The sequence below is a fragment of the Melospiza georgiana genome, chromosome 21 (assembly GCF_028018845.1).
Source record: "Melospiza georgiana isolate bMelGeo1 chromosome 21, bMelGeo1.pri, whole genome shotgun sequence".
Classification (NCBI taxonomy): domain Eukaryota; kingdom Metazoa; phylum Chordata; class Aves; order Passeriformes; family Passerellidae; genus Melospiza; species Melospiza georgiana.
Window position 1 is genome coordinate 2,601,928 of NC_080450.1, and position 17,526 is coordinate 2,619,453.

The 17,526-nt window shown below is 55.3% G+C and overlaps 1 protein-coding gene and 1 long non-coding RNA gene across 3 annotated transcripts; one reads left to right on the plus strand and one right to left on the minus strand.

Annotated features, from left to right (window-relative positions):
- Nucleotides 1-84: 84 nt before the first annotated feature.
- On the minus strand, nucleotides 85-9,063 carry LOC131092299 (uncharacterized). Its single transcript, XR_009115482.1, has 2 exons — nucleotides 8,983-9,063; nucleotides 85-341 (listed from the first exon to the last, which is right to left on the minus strand). It is a non-coding gene; the product is annotated as an uncharacterized LOC131092299 (long non-coding RNA).
- SLC16A6 (solute carrier family 16 member 6) lies at nucleotides 8,149-16,486 on the plus strand. Of its 2 annotated transcripts, XM_058038947.1 has the most exons (6): nucleotides 8,149-8,236; nucleotides 10,445-10,686; nucleotides 11,574-11,717; nucleotides 12,353-12,481; nucleotides 13,340-14,161; nucleotides 14,702-16,486. In XM_058038947.1, exons 2-6 carry the CDS (start codon nucleotides 10,452-10,454, stop codon nucleotides 14,950-14,952), a joined length of 1,581 nt encoding a protein of 526 aa, XP_057894930.1. In that variant the 5' UTR covers nucleotides 8,149-8,236; nucleotides 10,445-10,451; the 3' UTR covers nucleotides 14,953-16,486. The 2 variants fall into 2 exon arrangements, with proteins under 2 accessions (XP_057894930.1, XP_057894931.1); XM_058038948.1 differs by lacking the exons at nucleotides 8,149-8,236; nucleotides 10,445-10,686 and having other exon boundaries at nucleotides 11,660-11,717; nucleotides 12,225-12,481.
- Nucleotides 16,487-17,526: the final 1,040 nt, after the last annotated feature.

The following is a 17,526-nucleotide window of genomic DNA, read 5'->3' on the forward strand; positions in this document are numbered from 1 at the left end:
TTTCACACCCCGGCACAGCCGATATTCCCGAAAGCGGCGCCAGCAAAGGTGTTATTCTTAGAAGTCAAAAAACACCCTTTGAAGTCACTGTCACCCTATTTATATCTTTCCTTCCTTCCTGGTAAATATCTAATTAGACACCAAACCGAAGCGGCATTTTCCCCTCCAGGAGCGGGTTCGATCCGCGGCAGCTCCTCGCAGCTCCTCTCCTCTCCCCTCGCCGCAGCCAGAGCGATGTTTGTGTCCAAAATTGGCTCCTTCCCTGCAGGCTGAGCCCCTCAGCCTTGGGTGGGGCCTGCTGGGGCTCTCTCAGTCCATCCTTCACCTGGCTACAGCATCCCCTGTGCAGGGGAAATGAAATAGTCAGGACAGGGGAGTGAGTGCTCCTGCAGCCCAGCCCGGGGCAGAGCAGCTTCTGCAGAGACCAGGACAAAACAGCTCCAGACACCTGGGCAAAGCAGCTCCTCCAGACACCAAGGCTTTGCCTTTGAAGTTGTTCTGCTGCCTGGTTCACAATGGCTCAGCTGGAAAGGATGGGAATGCAGAGTGCCCCTTCCCTAAACCCACTGCACAGGCTGGGATGGTTTCCTGTGCTCCTGCCATCCCCTGTTCCTCCCATCTCATTCCTGCCATCCCCTGTTCCTCCCATCTCATTCCTGCCATCCCCAGCTCCTGCCATCCCTTGTCCCCACCATCCCCTGTTCCTTTCCCCCAAGTGCTGCAGCCCCACAAAGGGCTCACACAGGGCCCTGCCCTCGTTTGTGACAGCTGGCACGTGTCTGAAGCTCACTGTGTGAATTTAGTTCTGCTCCCTCTGCCCCACAGCTGCCAGAGCAGGAGCACAGCCCGGCTGCTGGAGGGAGCAGCCCCAGAGGTGAGGAGGCAGGAATCCATACAGACCCAGAGGGCAAAACCCACCCTTTTTTTGGGTGAATTAAGCACATCCAGCTGCTTAGGGCAGGATTTGGCCTCCAGAGATGGGAAAGGTTCAAGGACAAAGCCTCCAAGGAGCAATGGCAGAGCTCCACGGAGCAGATGGAGATGTGGAATACGATGTCTTGAACACCAAGTAATGGCCAAAGGGGGATGGAGCTGCAGAGATCTGCCAAAAATCCTGCTGGGTCCTGCACCAGGAGCTCTGCAGTGGCTGTGGGGTCTGTGCTGGGCTGGGATGGCCAGGACCTGCTGTCCCCAGAGGTACCAGGGATGTGGCACGAGGGATGCAGCTCCCATGGGCGGCCAAGCAGGACAACACCCATTAACAGAGAGGGAGAGCAGGGAAGCCAAAACTGGGAAACAAAAGAGAAGAACAGGACAGGAGGAGGCAGGAGAGGGAATAGGATGAGCCCCATCTGTAGGCCAAGCTGTTTGTAGCTTGCAAAGGGAATTATTCCCAGGTTTTGCTGTTCACATCTTTAAAAGCTTTGGGCTGTCACTTGGATCAGCAGCTCCTGGGCTGCCAGCAGAGCAGTGCAGTGATCAGAGATGCGGCTCCATTCATAATTCATAGCCCAGAGTGATAATTTATGGAGGCTGGGGGCTCTCAGTGCATCAGCTGATGGGGGTGGGATGTGGGGCTGAGCTGTGGGAGGGGGCTCAGCTCTGGGAAACCCTGCCCAGCCCTGCCCCAACAAAGCCCAGGAGCTCAGGTCCTGTTCTGCACCCTCTGCATCCCCACAGCTCCAACAACCCAGAGGAGGTCTCTGGACATGTTTGTTTGATGGCAGCCAAGCTGCCTTCGCTTCCAAAACAAAAATCCCTTTGCAATTTCCTTGGATTTCCTCATGAATGGGGACTTGAAAGGTGCAGCAGCTCTGCTTGGGTCCAGCACCCCCTGCCCAGGGCCAAGGACAGCACAGAGCTGAGCCACCAACCTCACAGTGGGCAGGGAGGCCTCAGCCCATCCCAGCCCCATCCCGACCTCATCCCAGCTCCATCCCAACCTCATCCCAATCTCATTCCATCTCCATCCCATCCCAATCCCATCCCAACCCCTTCCCAGCCCCTTCCCAGCCCCATCCCATCTCCTTCCCAACCCCATCCCAATCCCTTCCCAACCCCATCCCAATCCCTTCCCATCCCCATCCCAGCCCCATCCCAGTTCCCTGCCTGGTTCTCTCCACAACAGAGCAGGATATCAATCACCCTGTGCCAGATCTGAGGTTTGGGAAAAAAACAAAGCCCCAGAACTGAGCTGATTTCCTCAGGCAGGTGGTGTTCAGCTTTCTGGGAAGACACACCAGCTAATCCTGCCCTCTGGCACCTCCACTGGCACCCAGCAGCTCCCAGCCCCTCCCAGGCTGAGCTGCTCTCTGTGCCAAGTCCCAGCCTCTCCAAACGCCCTTCCCAAACCCGGACCCAGCTCCTGAGGGGCCGCCCTGCACCCCCAGAGTGCCCCAGGCTCCCCCAGCTGCACCTGCAGCCCCACAGAGAACCCCAGCCCACCTCAAAGCAGCCTAACCCACAAACCCCAGTCCCTTCCTTTGGCTCTGGGCAGGGATGCCAGGATGACACAGCTAACAAAAACAACCCAAACCATTTTCAAAGGACACTCTCTCCTCCCTAAATTACAGGGAAAGTCTTTCAGGGCTCAAATTCATGCATTAGCATCAAACAAAACTTGCTGATCCCTGATGCCCGGAGCTGTTTGAAGGCGAGGTGGAACACAGCCTGTGGGATGCCCACATCCAGACCACATCCATGAGTGTGAGGCCATCCCTGGCATCAGCTCTGCCCCCTGAGCCCTCCCTGACCCTTTCCAGCTCAGATTCCTGGTTCAGGCCGTGCAGGGTGGGAGCCCCCTGGGATCCCCCCTGCACCAGGACCTGCACCCCCTCCGCAGAGCTATCCCCATTGACTTTCAGCTCTTTCTGCAAAAAGCAGAATGACTCAGGAGAGATTCCCTAGGCTGGCAGGAGCGCCGTGGCACCTGTGCCAAGCAGGAAACGCTGCCCAGGTGGCTGCAGCCGCAGGAGGGGCAGGGAGGGATCGCTGGCTTGGGGATGAGCGGGGCTGGCAGCTGGACGTGGCACACCTGGTGTGTGGCACAGCACGCACCTTGGACCAGGGCAGCCCTGAACAAACAAAGAACCTGCCTTCTGCAAGCCAGGCACGCAGCTCACAGCAGCCTGCAGGAGTCCAAACCAGATAAACCAGTTTAGAACAGCCCCAAAGCCTCTCCAAGCAGGACTGGTCCCTGTGTAGATGCCTCCCTGGGATGTCACCCCTGGCAGTGGCACCACAGAGGGGTCACCCTCACTGTGCTGGCACTATCTGTCGTGTATTTATTACACATTAACCAGAAAGTTTACAAATCTTGGGGCCAGCATGATCATTTTCACATTTTTCACATTCTTTCACATTTTCACGCCTGCCTGGAGAGCAAAGCAGTGGCTGGAGCCCAGAAAAACCTGCGGCCCTTTGAAGCACACCCAGCTGTGCCGAGTTACCCTCCTGCCATCCCCTGGGGCTCACAACCCACCCTGGGGCTCCCAGCTCTGATCTCCAGCCCAAACCCACCCAGAGACCCTGCCCAAAGTCCCAGCAGGATCCCCCATCCCAACCACGAGGAGCGGGGAGAAAAGGACACGGCAAAGGATGAGAAATTCAGACGGAATTCCTGCTGTTACCCAGGAGCTCCCAGTGTCACCCCTTGTGCCAGCCGGGGCCAGGGAAACTGAGGCAGGCAAGCAGGAGTGGTGGCTCAGCTGTGCTGAGGGATGTGGGACGGGGACACGTCCCCATGGTGCTGACCCCACTGGGGGATGTCCAACCACAGCCTGGGGGGGATGGATGGCAGGGCAGAAAAACAAATCTATGGGGTTTTTGGTTTTTTTTTTTTTCAATTTAAGATTCCGGAGATTTTGATTTGAGCAGAGAAGGGCAGCAGGTACCTGGCGAGGGGTCTGCCCATGGGGCAGAGGGGCAGGAGCAGCTCTGTGTCTGCCCCCTTGGGCCTCCCTGGTGCTGACATGTTTACCAGCAGAGCTCCATTCCCAGCACAAGCGTGCTGACAATGCTCTGAACACAGTCAGGACTTCATTCCAGGAAAAAAGGTTTTCTGCTGGCATAGTTTACACTAGTTCTCCTCACAGAACAAGCAGCACCGACAAAAACATACTTCTGCAGATTTACCAGGATTTCTGCCAGCTCCTGGGACAGGAGAATGTTTTTCACCCATCTCACTGCTGGGTCTTTCAGAGAAAACATTTCACATGCCGAGCAGGGCTGGGCAAACCTCGGCAGAATAAATGAGCTGCAAGTGCCGGAGCCACCCGGCCAGGGGCCCGCGCTCCCCTCTCTGCCCAGCCCGCCCTCTTTCCCAGCTCCCGGCTCATTTATCTCATTTATGCCCTCAGCCAGCACTCTGCTCTGCTTCCCTGTGGGTTACAGAGCCCCCAGCCCTGCTGCTGGAGCTGCTGGGATGATGGAGAGGCACATCCCGCTGTGAGCGCTGCCAGGCATGGGTCTGACCTATGGTGGATGTGCCAGGGAAAAAGATCCCAGCCAAGCCAAGCAGCAAATCAGGAAATTTGGGATATTACCCCAAAAATATGGGGGGAAAGGGTTTTACCCCAGCCCTGCTGCTGGAGCTGCTGGGATGATGGAGAGGCACGTCCCACTGCGAGCGCTGCCAGGCACGGGTCTGACCCAGGATGGAAAAGGATCCCAGCCAAGCCAGCAGCAAATCAGGAAATTTGGGATATTACCCCAAAAATATGGGGGAAAAAAGGGTTTTACAGTGGGGCTGGAGAGGCTGTAGCCACCATCCCTGTGGATTATAGAGCCCCCAGCCCTGCTGCTGGAGCTGCTGGGATGATGGAGAGGCACATCCCACTGTGAGCGCTGCCAGGCATGGGATGGACCCAGGATGGAAAAGGATCCCAGCCAAGCCAAGCAGCAAATCAGGAAATTTGGGATATTACCCCAAAAATATGGGGGGGGAAAGGGTTTTACCCCAGCCCTGCTGCTGGAGTTGCTGGGGTGATGGAGAGGCACGTCCCACTGTGAGCGCTGCCAGGCACGGGATGGACCCAGGATGGAAAAGGATCCCAGCCAAGCCAGCAGCAGGGAAAATCCCAAAAAATATGGGGGAAAAAAGGGGTTTACAGTGGGGCTGGAGAGGCTGTAGCCACCATCCCTGTGGGTTACAGAGCTCCCAGCCCTGCTGCTGGAGTTGCTGGGATGATGGAGAGGCACGTCCCGCTGTGAGCGCTGCCAGGCATGGGATGGACCCAGGATGGAAAAGGATTCCAGCCAAGGCAAGCAGCAAATTGGGAAATTCCCCCAAAAATATGGGGGGAAAAGGGTTTTACCCTAGCCCTGCTGCTGGAGTTGCTGGGATGATGGAGGTCCTACAGCGAGCACAGCCAGGCACAGGACAGACCCATGGTGGATGTGCCAGGGAAAAGGATGCCAACCAAGCCGAGCAGCAGATTGGGAAATTTGGGAAATTACTCCAAAAATATGGAGGGAAAAGGGTTCTACAGTGGGGCTGGAGAGGCTGCAGCCACCATCCCTGTCCCCCCACAGGGCCCCTGCAGCCCCCTTGGCTCCCCAGAGCCTTATTGCTCTTAGAGAGCCCAAAGGGAAGGAATGGGAAGGTGAGGCAGAGAACAGATGCAGAGCACTGACAAGAAATACCAAGGAGCAAATCGCTCTGGGGTTTTTCATGCCAGAGATATTTGCGTTCTTATTTCTGCCCTGGAGGCACAAACCTCTTTTGTTGTCCCACAAGCACTTGCAGTGTCGTTACCAGGAAGAATTTCAGCACAGGGAGGGTGCCCCATTCCCAGGGAAAAGCTTGGATAACGGGATTTCGGCTCTGCGGGGCCTGATAAAAGGTGGTCACCCTTTATCTGCATCCCTGAAAGGCAGGGCAGGGGTAAAGGACATCACCTCAAAGGCTCCCTCAGAGGAAGGGGTTTCCTGTGGGACAGGGAGATAGGAGATTCTCCAGGACACACAGGGTCCTCCCATGGCTGAGGACCCGGATTTCTGGTGGATTTCTGGTAGATTTCTGATGGATTTCTGGTGGATTTCAGAAGGATTTCAGCTTGTTCAGGAGGGGAGCTGCTGAAGCCTCCCTGAGAGCACCAGCACTTGCTGTTGGGCCAGCATTGCCGAGAGAAACCAGCAGCAGATTTCCCAAAGTTCCCCAAAACAATAAAAAAAAACGCAACAATTTGCCTCATTTTGGGCAATCTGGAGAATTTTGCCCCAGCTACCTGCTGCCCTTGGCTGTGCTGTCCCACCAGCAATCCCATTGGGAAAAAGGAAGGGAAAAGCAGCAGAAGGGGCCGTGGCCAAGCCAAACACAGCAGCGCTTGCAGTGCAGGGATATTGGAACCTGGCTGCTTTTTCCAGGATCAGGAAAAAGGATCGGGATCAGAACCAGACCAGGAGGTTCCACATTAACCCAGAACTCTGTGGTGGCCTCCTGGGCCAGCACAGGGGGCAGAACCCAGGGGCCCACAAGTCACAAGGAATGGTGCAAGGCTCCAAATCCATCAGTGCCCAGCACACTGAGAGCAGCAGCAGCAGCAGCTCTGAGGCTGCCAGAGCTCCAAGGGAGCTTGGACAACCCTCTCGAGGACAATGTGGGATTTTTGGGGTGTCTGTGCACAGCCAGGTGTTGGACTCGATGATCCCTTGCAGCTCAGGATGTTCTGTGATTTTAGGATGACAGAACCCCTGCTCCTTCCCTCCCCATGCCTGTAAGTGGTGAGTTGGTCTCTCCTGCTCTGCTCGACTCACAAATCCCTACTTTTTAAGCTTCCTGCATAAAGGACATGTTTTCCCTTAAAAATCCTACTAAGGAGTTGGTTTTCCCTAGGAAATGCAAGCAATGGAAATGTTTTCCCCTTATAACTCAAGCAAGGGACATGTTTTTCCCTTTAAAAATGCAACTAAATGAGATATTTTTCCCTAAAAATGCAACAAAAGAGCATGTTTTTCTCTAAAAGTCCATGACAGTCCAGGTAAAGGAGATGATTTCCCAAAAAAAAAAATACAGGCAAGGGAGATGTTTCCCCAAAAATGCAATTGACAGAGACATCTCCCCTTAAAAATTTAACTGAGGGAAACTGAGATGTTTTTCCCTACGAATGCAAGTAAAGGAAATGTATTCCATAAAAATACAACTAAGGGATGGGGTTTTCCCTAAAAAAAGGGAAAAGGCAAATAAGGGAGATGTTTTCCCCTAAAAATACAACCATGAGAGATAGTTCCCCCTAAAAATTCAAGCAAGAGAAAATGTTTGCCCTAAAAACACAACCAAGGGAGATATTTCCCCCTAAAATTACTAGAAAACAAGATTTTCCCTAAAGGAAAGGAGGTTTTCCCTAAAGATGCAACTAAAGGAAGTGGCTTCCCCTAAAAACACAACCAAAGGAGATGTTTTGTCCTGGAAAATACAAACAAGGGGCATATTTCCCCGTTAGGGAAAATATGGGCAGCACCCAAACCTCGGAGGGGACAAAAATAACGGGGGGCGGGGGGGGGGGGGGGTCTGGCGTGTGCTCCCTGCATCCCACCCGCACCTGGGGATGCTGTGGACCCCGGGAACGCTCCAGACCCCGAATTGCAGGGATGATGAGGACCCTGCACCCGGGGATGCTCTGGACCCCGCATCGTGGGGATGCTCTGGACCCCGAATCGTGGGGATGATGCGGACCCCAAATTGCGGGGATGCTCCAGACCCCGCACCCTGGGAATGCTCCGGACCCCGAATTACAGGGATGATGCGGATTCCGAATCGTGGGGATGTTCCAGACCCCGCACCCGGAGATGCTCCGGACCCCGAATTGCGGGGATGCTCCAGCCCCCGCACCCTGGGCGGGCTCCGGCCGCCGCACCCCGGGAATGCCCCGGACCCCGCACCTGCCGGAGCGCCCCGTGCGGGGCAGGTGGGGGCTGAGGGTGCCGCGGGAGCCGCCGGGGATGCTCGGGACCCCGCGGGGCCGCCCCTGCACCGCCCCTCCCGCACACGCGGTGCCGCCGCTGGGCGAGCCGGGCCCGGCGCGGCGCACATGGGCGCTGCGGAGCCGCCGGCGGAGACCGGCTCCAGCCGGTATAAAAGGGCTGCGAGCGAGCACCGAGCAGCAGCAGCCGCCGCCGCGGGCAGCGGGAGCAGCAGCGGCCGGAGGCCGGCGGGCAGCGGGGCCGCCTCCTCGCCGAGGGTCGCCCGCTCGCCCTCCCGGGCCATGGGCAGCCCCTGACCCCGCCGCAGCACCGGGTGAGTGGGGCTCCCGCCCGGCCGTTCCGGGGGAGCTGGGTGGGGGAGGGCTTTGTTTCCCTTTTTTTTAAAAAATTTTTTCCCCGTTTTTTTGGGGCGCTTTTTAACGTTATTTTTTCGTTTTTTTTCCAGCGTTTTCCTTCCCCACCTCCCCTCGCCCGCATCCCTGTATTTTTAGCCCGCGGCCCCGGCGATGCAGGAATCAGGGCTGAAATGTTGGGAAAGTGATGCAGGGAAGGGGGGGCCACGCCGGGCCCCTGCGCTCCGGCTTCTTCATTTGCAATTTTCCCCCCGACCACCATTATTTCTCTTAATCTTTAAATGTACAAAACACACGCCCAGGTTTGCGGTTTCGCTGGGTTGTTTTTCCTTCCCTTATCATTATTTTTTTTTTCTGCTCCCCAAGCGTGCTTCCTCCCGATCTGCTTTTCCCCCCCTTGCAGTGACACAGGAATTGGTGGAAATCTCTCGGGGGGGGTCTCCCGGCACTTCCCGCAAAGTTCGGGGGTCCCGCCCGCGCCCCTCGCCCTGCGCGGCTGCGGCAGAGCCGGGCGCGGGCGGCAGCGCAGGGAGGGATGCGGAGCCCCCGCCTCGCTCCATCCATCCCCGGCGGAGCGGAGCGGAGCGGATCCCCCGGGAGCCATGCGGCACCGCACGGGGGGCTGCGGGGTTTGGGGACCCCCCCCTGCCCCGCTCGGGGACCCCCGGCGTGGGCTCGCAGCCCGGCCCGGCTCCCGTGCACTCACTCGCCTGCTGCGCCGGGCCAAGTTCCGCGGTGGGCTCGGAGCGCGGGGCCGAGGAGCCGAGTCTAAAATGGAGGAGGGAAATGCCGGTGGCTGCCGGGCACGGCGGCGGCGCGGGGGGAGCCGCAGGTCCGGGCGGGACGGGGCGGACACCGCGGGCACCGCTCCATGCACGGCCGGGAGCCGGCGGGGCTGGCCCGCGCTGTGTCCCGCGGGGCTGGCTCCGGCACTGGCACCACCACGCGGGTGGGGCCGTGACCCCGGCACTGTCCCCAGCAGCGCGCGTGTGGCGGTGACCCCGGCACTGTCCCCTGTACAGGTGTGACGGTGATCCCCCGCACAGGTTTGGCGGTGACCCCGGCCCTGTCCCCTGTACAGGTGTGGCGGTGATCTGTCCCCCTGTACAGGTGTGACGGTGACCCCCGGCACTGTGCCCTGTACAGGTGTGACGGTGATCTGTCCCCCTGTACAGGTGTGGCACTGATCCCCCCGCACAGGTTTGGCAGTGACCCCGGCACTGTCCCCTGCACAGGCGTGGCAGTAACCCCAGGACTGTCCCCTGTGCAGGTGTGGTGGTGACCGTGGCACAGCAGACCCCCCTGCAGGTGTGGCAGTGAGCCAGGACCGACCCCCCCACTGCAGGTGATCCTGTCGCTGTCCCCCTGCCCAGACATGGCGCTGCAGTGGCCTCGGCCCCGTGCTCCCCCCACCCCATGCAGGTGTGGCAGTGACCTGGCCCTTGTCCCCCTGCCCAGGTGTGGTGCTGGGCCCAGCACAGTGGGACCCTCTGCAGGTGTGGCAGTGAGCCCAGGACTGTAACCCTGCCATTGTCCCCGCTGTGTGGCTGTGGCAGTGACCCCAGCACAGTGTCCTCCCCCGGTGTGTGACACTGGTGCTGTCCCCCCTGTGCAGTGCTGGGGTTCCATGGGGAGCTCCACGTGGGACCCTCACCCCCGGGTGACACGGGGCAGGGCTGAGGACACCCCATATCTTATGGGGTGATCCCGTCCAGCGGGGTGGCAGTGGTGCCAAGGGCTGCAGGGGACCTGGCGATAGCGGGGGTGTCCCCACTCCCCATTTTGGGTTGTGGGCAGCCCTGTGCTGCTGTTCTGGGGCCAGCCAGGCTGGGGACGACGGGTGCCCGGTGCTCCTGCGGCTCCACCAGCCCGCGGTGGATCTTTCACGAACTGCATCCATCCGCCCCCGTGCACCACAGGCAGATGACAGCTCCCAGCTCCGGGCTTGGCTGCTGGGAACAGCCAGCCCGGGTGCTGAGCTGGGAGTTTCTGGTGCTGGGCTCACAGGGCAGCAGCAGCAAAGAGGGACAGAGGCAGAAACACCAGCCCAGCTCCCACTCTTGGTCTGGCTCACGTTGCCTTAGGGGTGCTACAGCTCTCAGGCTGTGCCTCTCCCAGCAAAATTCAGCTTCAACTGATGCCTGGCTGCCTGTCCCCTCTTTTCCCAGATCCAAAATGACGGTCAAAGCTGTAAAGATGCCATGCACCTCTGCAAACGTTTATACTAAAGTGCCTGACGGAGGATGGGGCTGGACGGTCGCCTTTGCGTTCTTTGTTGTGGAAGCCCTGACATACGGCATCATAAAATCCTTTGGAGTCTTCTTCAACGACCTGATGGACAGCTTTGACGAAACCAACAGCAGGATATCCTGGATAATATCCATATGTGTGTTTGTACAGACCTTCACAGGTAAGAGGAGCGGGCGCTCGGCCCAGGTGCAAGGGGCAGCCCTGTTGCTGACTCAGCACGCAAGGAGCTGGCACCTGTGACTTTTGTGCCTCTAATGGCTCCCTTATAAATTAAATCACAGCCATAAAGCTCAGAGGCTGCTCCTCAAATGCCAAGAAATGTCTGTCTCAGCCTGGCAGTCCCTTTGAGCCCTTTGACTCTGTGGGTGGTGCAGGGACATGGTCCATGTCACTGAGCCTGACCCAGTTGTTCAGGTCCCACCAGCAAGGGGCAACACCCAGAGCGTTCAAACCAAACTCTGCCGTGAAAAGGATTAGAAATAACTTGAGCCTTGCTAAAATCCAGTGGTATCCGGGCATGTGGCTGGAGATTTGTCCCAGGCTGCCAGCAAGGGGCAAAACCCAGAGTTTTCAAACCAAACTCTGCAGCGAAAATAACTTGAGCCTTGCTAAAATCCAGTGGTATCCGGGCATGTGGCTGGAGATTTGTCCCAGGCTGCCGCATGTGTTCTGGTGACTTTGTAGCACGTCTTAAACGCTGTGAGCTGTTATAGGGTAGTTATATCAACTCCTGAGTCTATGGACTCGATTGAGGTGCATGTTTGTTCGTTTTCAAGCATGTACTTTGTCTCTGTGGGCTCCTGGAGGCTGTGCTTTCCCTTTTTCCTGCTCTCTGATGACAATGGGGCGCAGCAGCGAGCCGCAGGCGGTGATGCCCAGCTGCAGCACCCCAACAGCACGAGGGTGGCTCCAGGGTGATGCTGTGCTGCTGTGCAGGGAGGTGGCACCTCAGGGAAGCCGGGCAGGAGCATGAGGAGAGCTCTGCAGGAGATGGTGGCTGTGAAGTTGCTGAGGTGGGTGCTGACCACAGCTCTCTCCCTTCTGCAGCTCCTCTGTCGACGGTCCTGAGCAACCGCTTCGGCCACCGGCTGGTGGTGATGGCCGGGGGGCTGCTGGTCAGCGCTGGCATGGTCATCGCGTCCTTCGCCCGCAGCGTGGTGCACATGTACGTCACCATCGGCATCGTCTCCGGTGAGCCACCCTCCTGTCCCCTGTGCTGCTGCCCCTCCTGAGCCGATCCCGCAGCGAGGATGGGCCCCAGGCTCAGCTTTGTGCCTGTGCCACCCCGGGCACCGCCCTGGGCTCGGCCCTGAGCTCGTGCAGCGGCACCGGTGGCTGCTGGTGAGCTGAGCAAAGCTGCACCCGGGATCAAATCCTCTAACGCTGTCTCTGTCTCTGGTTTCTTCTCCTGATGCTTTTCCCCCTCTCCAGCCTGCCCTGGGTGTTCTGTTCATGTCCATGGCCAGGAGCTTGCCTTGCTTAGGGGAACAGTTGCTACAGGCTCAAATACTTTAAGCAGATGAGATCCTCAAAGTGGACCCCACTGGAGGTCCATTTGCATTATCTAGCAGGTTTGGGAGGCTGGGTCTCTTGGTTTGGGGTTTTTGCTCTCCTTTTTTCTTTTTTTTCTTCTTTTCTTTTCCCCCTTCCAAATTACAAAAAAATAACATTCTGGTTTCCCCAATGATTTTCTTCCAGGGTGACTTGCTGAGTTGGCCGAAATGATTCTGTAATGACCGCCGGGAAAGCCGACTTAACGTGTTCTTGCATCGGTGTTTCCCCCTCCTTTACTTGTTGTTATGGCAATTTTTGGCATTTATTCACAGGCCTGGGATACTGCCTCTCCTTCCTCCCGACTGTCACCATTTTATCACAGTATTTTGACAAAAGGCGCTCGCTGGTCACAGCGGTGGCATCCACAGGGGAATGTTTCGCCGTCTTCTCCTTCGCACCAGGTACGGTGCCCACGTGCTGAGAGGGCCAAAGGCACAAATCCTTTCCCCAAGCAAACAGCCAGAGGCCAACTCAGTGCCCACAAGTGGCACCCAGCAGGCAGAGTGACAGCAGTGCCAGGCACGGGTGTGACACTCCCTGAGCACCCCCAGTGCCGTGTGCCAGTGCAGGACATGCCTGGCTGATATGCAGCCCGCCAGGCTCCCTATATAGATCTGGCAGGGCTAAAAATAAGCCCGAGAAACTTCAGCTATTTAAAAACACACAGTGCCCAGAACTGCTCCTAAAGGTTACTGGGCTTGTGCTCAGCACGGGCTGCCAAAGAGCTGCAGCCATTTGGGGAGCTGTGCCCAGGCGTCACAGCCCCGTCACCTCTGCCCGTGGAGGTTTATGTGGTGTGCTGTGCTCGTGTGCTCTGGGCTAATCCTCACTGCAAAGCTGCTTTGGGTGCAAAGGAGGGCTGGTAATTAGGCAGTGACGTGCACCTTTGAGCAGGGCTGAGAGACTTCCTCTGCTGGCTGGTTTCAGGGTGGGGGCAGCTGAGGAAGGACACTCAAGCGCTGAGTTTGCCCTCCTTAACTGGAAACAACAGCCCCTTTGTCCCCAGACCTCAAAAAAGGTCATCTAGAGGGTGGTGTCTGCTCGCAGGTGGTAAAAGCCACAGCTTTTAGTTTCTGGCTGCTGCAGCAGAGGGCAGGAATTTGGGTGCCACACCCCAGGGTGGAGGGACCCCTACTCAGCCTTTTCGAGAGGCACCCAGAACCCTCCAGTGAGGAATCTCCACTCCCTTCCCTGGCTGTAAATTCAGTTCCTTGGTGTGACTACAGGCTTTCCCAGTTACACTTCTCCTCTTCCCCCAGCAATCACGGCCCTGAAGGAGCAGATTGGCTGGAGGTACAGCATGCTTTCTGTCGGGGTGCTGCAGCTGGGCATCACCGCCTGCGGCTCGCTGCTGCGCCCCATCGTCATCAGAGAGCAGGAAGAAGTGAAAGCACAGCCTCCAGAGGAGTCCACAGAGACAAAGTACATGCTTGAAAACGAACAAACATGCACCTCAATCGAGTCCATAGACTCAGGAGTCGATATAACTACCTCACCCAGCAATGTGCCTGGAAAAACCAAAGCAGAGCCGAAAAGTGAAGAACCAAAGCAACACGGACAGAACCCCGTTGACAATAGCAGCACCCCTCCAGCACCAAAAACCAAACTACTGGACTTCTCTGTGATGAGAGACTATAGCTTTATCTGTTATGCATTCTTTGGCCTGTTTGCAACCCTGGGCTTCTTCGCTCCCTCCCTCTACATCATCCCCCTGAGCCGCAGCCTGGGCATCGGCAAGGACCACTCTGCCTACATCCTGTCGGCCATGGCCATCGCCGAGGTCTTCGGCAGGATTTTTGCAGGCTGGATCCTCAACAAGAAGCCCATCCGCAAGATCTACATCGAGCTCATCTGTGTCATCCTGCTGTCTGTAGCCTTGGTTGCCTTCCCTTTTGCCTCTGGATTCTGGGGCTTGATGATATGTAGCGTTTATTTTGGGTTCATGCTCGGCACGGTGGCGGGCACACATATTCCCCTCCTGGCTGAAGACGACGTGGTTGGCATTGAGAGGATGTCCTCTGCAGCTGGAGTCTATGTCTTCATTCAAAGCTTAGCTGGGTTGGCTGGACCACCCCTTGCAGGTAACAAACTTTGGTCTTGGTTTTGTTTTGGAGGTGTTTGACAGCTGTGGGTGCTGATCTCTGCCTAGAAGGTGTTCTGGCAGCACTAATCACAGCCCTGCAACCACTACTGGGAGTCTCCCAGAGCCAGAGACTGCAATGCAGCTCTGCAGAGTCCCACGGATGAGGCACTGAGGAACCTCAGAGGGAAGGGAAATACTGCAGAGCTCCCCTGATCCTGTCAGAAACCCAGAGCTGGCACCACTTCAGGCAGCAGCAGAGGCGAGTCCCTCTCGCTGTGCCTGTGCCACGCGCTGCAGGAAGGTGAGGGCTGGCAGAACAAGCAGATGCCTGCTGCATCTCGGGCTCAGCATCCCTGCAGTGCCCAGGGGAGCGCTGCAGGTGACACCGTGTACCCCAGAACACAATGGGGTTTGCTTTTTAACATAGCATCCGATTGTCACCGAGCTTTGGCCGCAGATAAAATGCAGATTAAAGCCCTACAGGAGGGCAGGGGGGGGAGTGGGCTGTGGCTAACTGCTGTAAATGTTTATTTTCCAGGTGTCTTAGTGGATACGACAAAGAACTACAGCTCAGCCTTCTACTCCTGTGCTGCTGGCATGGTCCTGGGTGCCGTGTTCCTGGCCCTGGTGAGGCCATGCAAGACTGGGCTCTGCCACCAGCAGCAGCAGCAGCAGCAGCAGGTGGAGGAGAGCACGGCAGGGCCACCACCAGAACTGCCAGATGACTTTATAGACATGGATATTGGAAAAGCAGAAAATTCAGGAAAAGGCTCTGACAGCGTGGTATAAAAAACCCCGTTCCTTCTCCATCTAATGCACTCAGTGTAAGGCTGGGGGAAATGTCAGCTCTGCTCCACGTTTTAAAACTCCATTCTAAAGGGAATGTGAAATTTTAAATGTGAACAGTTGCTACCAACAATTTATTTTTTTTTTAATATTAGACAGAATTTTTTTTAACCAACAATGGAAAGCTCCATAGAAAATACGGATAGCCACATAAGAATAACTTCTGTCTAGCATGAAGATGTGATGCACACTTGCTTTCCTGATAACAAGCATAGGTAAAGGTCCAACTGATCCATAGATACTGACAACAGCAACAGCAGAAGCAGCTCAGCCTCTGACTGTCACCCATCCCCTACCACAAATTCCACACAGACCCGGTGATACGAACTGGAGCATCTCATACACCACCAGTAGCCAACTGAATCTTCTTCTGGAGGGACACAGACTCACCCTTTAGCTTGGAGGAGGAGGAGGCCAGGCTAGATAGCTGACAATTAGAAACCATTGCTAATGATCTTAACTTGAATGTCACATAATGCTGGGAAATCCAAGGCTCCGTGTGTCTTCATGGCCAGTTATTACTGCACATATTTCATAAGATCATTTTTCTTCTCCCAGCTGGGATCCTTAGAACTGTTTTCTGTTGATAGTCAGACCTGATGTACTGTTTCTAATTTAACTAGTATTTATTAATTTATTCTGAGATTGTTAAAAGGAGGTTAGCTTAAATAACTGGAGAGGAAGAATGATCTTCTGAATAACGGAAAGCTGTCTTTACATCAACCTCTCTAATGCCTATCTTGTATTGCTTGTGAAATTGTTGGGAAAATTACTCTTACAGCATAAAGTGTAGCTGTTTTTAATAGGTAAGTCGTAAGTAACCCAGTTATTTTAAAAGGAAAAAAAAACAAAACAAAACAAACAAAAAGAATTACAGGTCCAGCCTCGTTTCCCATGGCAAAGGCTCAGCTGGAACCAGCCCACCCCACAGGGAGGATTTGGATGTCTTAATGTACCCCAACCTTGGCTCACAGTGCACGAGGGGATCTCTGCTGCAGCCCCAGACCCTTCCCCTGTCTGTGCCCCCCGGCTCTGCCCTCACATCAGCCAAAGGGGCTTTTATGTTTTTGCTGCTGACTTCAGTGGGAGGTGAAGCGGAGCCTGTGCTTGAAGGAGAGGATGGAAGGCAGCGCTGGAGCTGCTCGTTCATTAACGGGAGAGGTTCCTGCTCACGGCGACACGAGCTTGCTTACCCCACCTATATGCATCTTCTCGCCTCTAGGCAACTCAGGGGGACAAATCAAACAAGTCTGTTCTGGTTTGGGGGGGGGAAAATCAACCCCAAACCACCATTTCTCTGTACTTAAGTGGAAGTGGCATCATCCATTAACTGCTACACTGACCTGTCTGTGTTTTACCAGCCATAGAAATGTGGGACAATCTGTACAAGAAAAAAAGAAAAAAAAAAGAACAACCTCTTTTTTGGGAAGGTGCTTGGTTTGGTTTTTTTTCTGTCTTAGATGTCCAAAAAAAAAAAAAAAAAGAAGAAAAATTAAAAAAAAAAAGAAAAAGAAGAAAAAAGAAGGAAAAATAATAATAAATTAAAAAAGCAACAGGCACTCTTGCAACCAAGTGGCTGGAGCAAATTCATCCTCACTGCCCGGGACCTGCGGTCTCGTGTCCTTCCTCTGCCTCAGCACTTTATCACGGCCAGCAGAACCTCGCTGTGTTGCACCCAGGACTGGAAGATCCCTACAGAGAACCAGAGTTGTGTGAATCGCCGATCAGTGAACAAATAGCCACGTTGCATTACGATGTACCTTTAATTTATTGTTAATTTATGATACTTCAAGCGTTTTGGTAAATGTTCTGTAGCCTATCCTCGTCAGGTTGTTGAAGTCTTTGCGAAATGAGACCTCACTACAGCACTTTGCTATTACAACTGCTTGGAAGTGGAATTAAGGCCTGCAGGTTTTGCGTGTGTGTGGAAGCTCCCTGTTCTGCAGATTTGCGAGGTTCTACTGTATTTAGTTTGGGGTTTTTTTTTTTTGTTTTTTTTTTTTCTCTCTCTCCTTTTTTTTTAATTTGAATTACCAAGTTTCCAATCCAGATCAAACGCTCCGTTTGTCACTGACCTCACAGTCCGTGTCTGTTCCTGTCACGAGCAGGGGAGCGAGTGGTGAGTGTGTGTGTGTGAGGGCACAGCACAAGCAGGATTTACTGATTTGTTTGTAACTAAGCGGACTCTGGAAATACTCTTAAAAAACACTGAGATTTGCAATAAACTTTTTCCTTTTTTTTTGGTGGTTTTTTTTTTCCTTTTTATTTTTAAATAATTTCTCCTCCTCCTCTCGCTGGGTTGCAGTGGGAGCTGTCACATGCCATTCCTGCAGCCTGGAGTGGCTCTCCCTGGGGTTGGGCAATCCCAGCTCTCTGGAGGAGAAAGCACCAACACAACCCTGCTGTTGGTGCTGAGCTCAGGGGTGCTCCTGTGAGCCCTCACCCCTGATTTAGAGGGAGACTTTTCCTCTCCTGGTGCCTGAATTGTGGCACTTGGGAGCGTTCCCCCACAGGGCA

Excerpts from the sequence above, each read along its gene's own strand:
- SLC16A6 (XM_058038947.1), top strand. The coding sequence starts at position 10,452 with ATGACGGTCAAAGCTGTAAAGATGCCATGCACCTCTGCAAACGTTTAT. Across the intron at positions 11,718-12,352 it reads CACCATCGGCATCGTCTCCG|GCCTGGGATACTGCCTCTCC; the intron begins GTGAGCCACCCT and ends ATTTATTCACAG. Across the intron at positions 12,482-13,339 it reads CGTCTTCTCCTTCGCACCAG|CAATCACGGCCCTGAAGGAG; the intron begins GTACGGTGCCCA and ends CTCTTCCCCCAG.